Source organism: Penaeus chinensis, chromosome 20 (genome assembly GCF_019202785.1).
Source record: "Penaeus chinensis breed Huanghai No. 1 chromosome 20, ASM1920278v2, whole genome shotgun sequence".
NCBI lineage: Eukaryota > Metazoa > Arthropoda > Malacostraca > Decapoda > Penaeidae > Penaeus > Penaeus chinensis.
Window position 1 is genome coordinate 348,340 of NC_061838.1, and position 7,500 is coordinate 355,839.

Sequence of the window (7,500 nt, forward strand, 5' to 3'; positions counted from 1 at the left end):
TGCCACCACCACTACTACCACTGCCACCACTACTACTACCACTGCCACCACCACTACTACCACTGCCACCACCACTACTACCACTGCTTCTATGTAGGGGATCACCCCTACCTTGGACCGTAACCCTGTTCTCAACTAATATTGTATGGTCTCTTCTTCTCCCCCTTTCCTTTCCCTCTGTTCTTCACCATCCCCTCCTGTCCACTTCCTAAGGTGTGAGAGCTCTGCTGAAAGGATGAAAGGTTGGCTTTGTGTCAGTCATGAATGGCCACTGGTAGTGATGGGCATGGTATTCCCTTGGTTATTTATCTAGCCATTACCCCTCATTGGGACCTTGAGGGGTAGACCATTACCTCTCCCCATTTATTTCAGGGTCACCATGGCCAGTAATTAATATGTTTACCCTTATTAGGGCATTAGGGCTTTCCCCTTCATTAACTAGCATATCAAAATTTGATTTCATTGGTTTCCCAACCCCTGCCTCTCCTTTGACCATGGCTCCAATCACATATACTAATACCTCCTCAGTGTTTGTGGTCAACTCTGTCCATTCCGAAGGTCATTACTCAACCCTAAGAATATACCCCTTCCTCTCTCCCAACATCCTCCACTCCATCTTCTAATACCTCCTCAGTGTTTGTGGTCAACTCTATCCATTCCGAAGGTCATTATTCAACCCTAAGAATATACCCCTTCCTCTCTCCCAACATCCTCCACTCCATCTTCTACTGCACAGTCTTCTTTATTGTCTACTCCCACCTCTTTATTACTACTATTCAACCTTATTAACCTTTTTCTTTTCATTTCACCCTTTCTTCCTTCTGCCCTCTTCCTTCTACTACATCCACCTCTGCAAATCTTTTGAGTACCCTTTTTGGTCCAGCCAAGTGGGATCAATTCTTTGTGATGTCCCTTATACCCCATATTCTGACAATACCCTTCTCATCCAACAATGTCTCCAAAAATATTTAGGCAAAGTTTCCTTTTGTGGTCATTCCAATAGTTCATGCCTTGTCACAGTTACATCTGAATCCCAAGCTCATGCACTATATACCCTTACTGATCTCACTGGCAAACCTATTCCTGCCCAACCTCACTCAAATACTTGTACCGGAACTATTTCTGTCTCTGACTGATTGTCCTGTCTATTACAAAGACTGGTCAGACTGAAAAAAACTTGCTCACATGCCATGTCGACTATGATGCTATGGCAGTCCAGTGCTACAGTGGCAGGCTAGTGCTACGCTATTCCTCCCAGAGGCCAACATAAGTTCTACACCAATATTGCCAAGATTATCTTCCTTAGATATGACCTCCTCAATGAAGATTAAATTAGTGAAGTGCCCTGCCCTATCTGACCATATCGACTTCATACCCGTCAATGTCAGAAATGTTGGCATTTTGGCAACCCAGCCAAACACTTGCTCCACAGCCCACTGCCCTCTATATGCCCAACCAGGTCAGACCGTGCAAATTGCTCTGTTCAATCACTCGCCAATTATGCTCCCATAATGTACTTTATAGGAGCTGCCCAGCCTAAAAGCTTGAATTTGAGGTAGCAGTTTTTTATTCAAAATAGGCCTCACTCTATGGGAGGCCAGACAAGAAGCATGTCAACAAGGTTTTTCTCTTTCCACCTATTCCAAAACTGTACTTTGCTTTGCTCCCCTCCCATCTCCTCAAGAAGTCTTAGCATCTCCCCCTAGTATCTTTTCTCTCTACCTTAAACTATCCTATCTCTACTCCTTCTCTCCCCCAATTAAATTCCTTATCCAGTCTAAATTCAGATACTCCAATCTATACCACTCTCCCGGTACCTACCCTTCCTCCTTCTCATGCAACCTGTCACATGAGACAATCTAAATGTTCCACTCCATCTTCTACCACATCCTCTCCTACACCCACCTCTTCTGCTCCTCAGACATGTATTTCCTCTTCTCCTCCACTTGAGAAAACCTTTGTTTCTTGGACCTCACCTCCTAACTCCCCTCCAGAAACTCATGAAGACACCTAAAACTTCCTAAACATGACTCAAGAGAATAATTCACTCCCTTTTCCACCCTCTGATCCCTCTATTCCTATTCACTCAACAGTGAAAGTATTTGCAGATATCCATCCTAGTACTACTAATTCTAATACTACTTCCACCACTGTTACCACCACTACTACCACTACACTCCACTACCGCTACTACTACCACTACCACTACACTCCACTCCACTACCACTCCACTACCACTACCACTACCACTACACTCCACTACACTCCACTACCACTACACTCCACTACCACTACCACTACCACTACACTCCACTACACTCCACTACCACTACACTCCACTACCACTACACTCCACTACCACTACACTCCACTACCACTACCACTACCAATACTACTACTATTACTATTACTATTGTTATCAGCACCCCTTACCCCTGCCCCTGCCCCTGCCACTATGATTATTATGTGGAAAGCATTGGAAGTAAAGACGATAGCTAGTTCCATTTTTGTTTTCTCAGAAGTCTATTCTTTAGTATCATCTGCCAATTTCTCATCAAGAAATAATGTATATGCATATGCATATAGGTTGAAAGATCTTATAAAACACTAGTGTTTGGGTGCAACTTTTTTACAACAGCCCTGATTCCTTTCCCATTCCCATTCCTTTTTCTGTAGAGTATGGATGCCCTAGATGGCTGGGAGGATGTCACAGAGTTGGGCCACCACCTGCTGGATTTGCCGCTGCCCCCGCGCTTGGCCAAAATGGTTATCACAGCCACTGTTCTCAAGTGCCTTGATCCAGTGCTCACTATAGCTGCCTGCCTCTCATACAAGTAAGTATTTAAGTGTTTACCATTTAGGAATCCTCCTTTTCACCTTGAGTATGGCATCATCTGAATTTTTCTATTCCATTTTGTTTATTTCTTTTTTTTTTTTTGAATCCCAGGCCTTTATTCAGGCCTTTTTTTTTATTACTTATAGTAAGATTTACATAAGTATATATCTTTATATATTTTGTTGCAATTCTTTTACTTCAAAATGGTTATGAATAGGAAATTGATCATGGAAAGAAAAGAAAAATGTATAATAGGAGAGGATAAATTTAAAACACTCATTATGTTTGTTTGTTTGTTTTTTTGTTTCATTGTTTTTTGTACTTATACAGTAGTAGGAATAAAATTAATAGAAAAGTATCTATACAGATTGCTCCACACGGCTCAGCCACAAAGATTCAATCAGTAATCTACATGCATTCACCTGATTTTCCCCTTGAGTTTTTGGGAATATTTTTTCTAATAATACTATTATTAGAAATGAATGAAGCTTTCCAAAAATAAAGGAAAAGGTTATACAGGTGGGAGTTACTGAGAATGACTCGCCACAACTGCACAAAGCTTTTGGAGGATGATTAGCCTTAGTGAGTATTTGGGTAGGGGCTCTTGCATTATTTCCTCCAAGAAATAAGTGTGGAATATACCACACCAGCTCCAGGAAGGATGCTATTTCCATGCTTGAGATCCTATTCCAGTTTGCTGTAACCAGCAGCACAGGTTGTATTACAGAAAATTGAATATAACAAAAAAATAAGAAATAAAACAAAGTTATGAATGACATAGATGATATGTAGTCTGTGCAAGGAAAACAGTCTATTACCATCTGGATAAAGCAAAACAAATGACAATGCCATATATGAAACACCTTTGACATATTCATATGTTTTAAAGGTCCATCGTTTTATTTATTTCCACATGATCATTTATATTTTAGAGCAATACTGACAACTCAGCTTGGATCTCGAACTGAGTTGCAGGCCACAGTTATTCATGCTGTGTATGCAGAAGATAACACATGTTCTGTTGTTGTGTTAGCTTTTTTTTATTAGGAATAAAAGAAACACCAAAATATAAGTAAACTCTTTAAGCACCCCCTCCTTCATTGCATTGGTAACTAGCCTCTGGTTACCCATGCTCTTCCCAGCATAGATTGGTGCTGCAGGACTTGAGTTGAGGGAAAGGGTGATTGGGTGTCACTAAATAAATCCCCAGACCTGACCCTGGGTCAGGGACTCTGTGTTATGAAGTTTTCTTTGGCAACCTTTGGAAGCAAGGGAGACTCAAAATTTTGTGTATGAATATTTTTGTATAAATATTCACACTGCATAAAGAAATCCACCAACAATCAGTGTCATCAAGCCCTCGGTAAAGTAGGTTTCAAGTCTGAATTAAGATTTTGGAAAATGAGTAATACTGTAATACTGTATGCTATCTGACTATATGGAGATAGAGAATAATCATTTTGAATTGCATTATAGAAACTACTTGTTAGTCAGGTAGAGAAGCAGGAGATACAGTTTGGGTTAAATTGGAATTGTAAAAGGTGAAACTAGATAGGTTCCAATTAGAATTCTTATATTTTGTTTTCTTTTTAATTTAAAGGTTTTTGTGAAGAAAAAATAGAACTAAAGTGGAATTTTAAACTTTTTGTGATTTGTAGATTTTTTTTTGTACTGGAATCCAATCTTTCATATCAGCTGAAATTTTATTTCTTATACAGGAAAATGAAAGGTTGTAAGGTACAAGACTTCAGATTGATTTTGTGTTTGTTCATTTGTTTGTGTTTCTGTGTATGTATTTGAGACTGTCCTTATAAAGGCTATAAAAAGTATTGATATTGCCAAATTTTGCCGTAAGAGCTATTTTTAAAGCAGACTTTTCCCTTATCATGGATTATGTTCTGACCCTTTCCCTCTCTCTCTCTCTTTCCATCATCTATCTTACTCTTTTAATTTTCAATTTCTCTTCCTCTGCATGTCTGTCTCCCTTCCTTCTCTTCTTTATTTTCTCTCTTTCCCTCTCCCTCTCCCTCATCTTCTCCTATTTACCCTCTCCTCTTTTCCCTCTTCTGTCTCTCTTCTTCTCCATCTCTTTCTGCACCTCCTCTTCCCAACCTATCTTTCTTTCCTGTTCCTGCTTTGTTTACTTCTCTTTCTTCATCTCTTTCTCTCTAATCTCACTCTTACTCATACCTCTACCTTTCATCAGGGACCCCTTCATACTACCGAAGCACCCAAATGAGAAGAGAAGTGCAACTGCTGTACGCAGGAAGTTCACATCAGGGACCTACAGTGACCACATGGTCCTCCTGAAGGCATTCCAAGTAAGAACTGTGAGAGATTCTGAAGGTGCCTTTGGGGTTCCTCTTATTATTTGTTAATTCACCACTTGATTTGTCCTCATGTTGTTGATTTATTTAATTAAGCGATATATTTTTAACGTTGTGAATGGATGTATAATTTTCTTTAACCCAATGGCGACGGGTCACGGCTATCGCCGTCATAACAATACGCACGATGTGAGGCGTGCGGCTGTCCGCAGCGGCGCCGCGCCAAAACGCCCCGAGGCAATGATTCGGCTTGATGTACCGATATCACGCGCTCAGAGTCGGCGCGCTGCCGCCGTTCGCCAGAGCGTAGAGTTTTTTTTTATTTTCTATACCCGGCGCCATTGGGTTAATTGTCATTATCATCAGTAATCATTATCAATCACCACCACAACTCATCATCACCACCACCACCACTCACCACTAGCACCACCAGCACCACCACTACTAGCACCATCACCACCACTCATCACCACCACTGTACTCCACAATTCATCACGACCGCCACCACTTATGACCAGCAATCATCATCATCAAGGGGCTAATGCCAACGGGGGCACATGGCAACATCCACCCTTCACTTCCACCCATGAGGGTCTCTCATGGCGAGTCTCCAGGCAGGACCTCGGCCCTTCTCTAACTCCTCACGATAGGTCTTGTCGAGCTGCCCAGGCCATGACCTCCTAGGTTGTCCCATGGGCCTCCTCCACCCAAGATTGTCTCACAGAGAGACAACCTGATGGGCAGGGTCATCCATAAGAAACGAGCTAGGTGGCCATATAACCTGAGTTGGCGATCCTGGATTATGCAAATAACAGGTCTCATGCCGGTCTCAAGGTGTAGCCATCGATTGGACGCATGGTCCCGCCAACTGTACCCCATGATCCGGTGAAGAGACTTGTTACAAATGACATCAAGACGAGATTCCAAGGCACTAAATAGCGTCCAGGTTTCGCTTCCATAGACCAAAACTGGCAGTTTCAAGGCCTTAAGGACACGTAGCTTGGTCCTTCTGCATAAGTACTGACATCTCCAAAAGCTCATGGCTCTTGCTGTCAGACCAATCCATCTACTGACTTCTTGGTCTGACAGCCCAGGGATATGGACTTCACCACCAAGGTATGCAAAGCTCTCTGTGACTTCAGTCTCCTCACCACAAGCACGTACCGACTGACAGGCCCCCAAAGTCCTAAATCTTTGTCTTGGTCCAGGAGAGCTCTAAGCCCAAGGGCTTCGCCTCATTGCTAAATGCATCAAGAGCCGCCACTAGTTGCTCCACACTGACTTTGGATAGTAGCTCTGCCCATTATCCAGTCCATGCAGGTGTTGAAAAGTGTTGGTGCAAGGACACAGCCTTGCCTCACCCCTGAATTTACAGGGAAGAAGCTCTACAGGCCCCCACCACACTTTACAACACTTTCAGAACTGGTATATAGGCTTGCTATTTGGCCAGTAATCCATGTCGTAATTAACCTAAGCCTCGTAATCTTCCATAGCGATTCTCAATACACAGAGTCAAATACCTTCTTGAGGTCGATGTAGGTTGCAAGCAACCCACGACCGTACTCATGACGGTGTTCCACAGTTACTCGAAGTGCTAGGATACTGGCTATTGTGAACTTGCCAGGAGTGAATCCAGATTGCTCTGGTCTCTGGTGCTTTAGTAGGTGGTTGCGGATTCATTTCAGAAGTATGTAGGCATAAACCTTGCCTGGTATACTGAGCAGTGTAATGCCACAGTAGTTGCTACAGTCCCAATGGTCCTCTTTCCCCTTCCAGATAGGGATGACCATGCCCCTGAACTGGTCAGGGAGAATGGAACCAAACTGCCAGATGGCTGTCAAGACTGCATGCAATCCCTGTTCTATAGGTTCACCCCCAGCCTTTAGTAGTTCAGCAGGGATTTTAGAGCAGAGATATCACAGCAGGGATTTCCCACTCTTCAGCTTGGAAATTGCCATCCTAACCTCAGAGTAGGTTCCTTGCTGATGGGTGGGTCTGGCACAGGTATTGTGATACCACTTGCATCCAAACTAACTACTGGAGTGTATACCTTGTACAGTTGCTCAAAATACTAAGCCCAACGTTCACGAACCCCAGCATGATGTGAAATGATCTATCCATCCACTGAGCAGACTGCAGTCATCTGCAAGGAAAGTTTAGAGTTCAGTTTTCTCAGGGCTTGGTAGGCAGGGCAAAAGTCATTCTGCCTTGCCCTTGGGGGTACGCCAATGGACTCCTGAGCTGCTTCAAGTGTTTCACGCTTGAGGGACTCCCACAAAGCAACTGGGTCCGTTAGGTTTTCAAGTTCTGTGAATTGATCAGAGACTTCCGTGGTAA

At 42.9% G+C, this 7,500-nt stretch overlaps 1 protein-coding gene across 2 annotated transcripts in view; it reads left to right on the forward strand.

Moving 5' to 3' along the window:
* The window catches only part of LOC125036027 (3'-5' RNA helicase YTHDC2-like), an 84,495-nt gene that overhangs the window by 45,593 nt on the left and 31,402 nt on the right, over positions 1 to 7,500 (forward strand). For both annotated transcript variants that reach the window (XM_047628383.1, XM_047628384.1), the window contains exons 18-19: positions 2,677 to 2,834; positions 5,043 to 5,157. In XM_047628383.1, the coding sequence (XP_047484339.1) occupies positions 2,677 to 2,834; positions 5,043 to 5,157 (273 nt within the window). The remainder of the gene's footprint in view (positions 1 to 2,676; positions 2,835 to 5,042; positions 5,158 to 7,500) is intronic.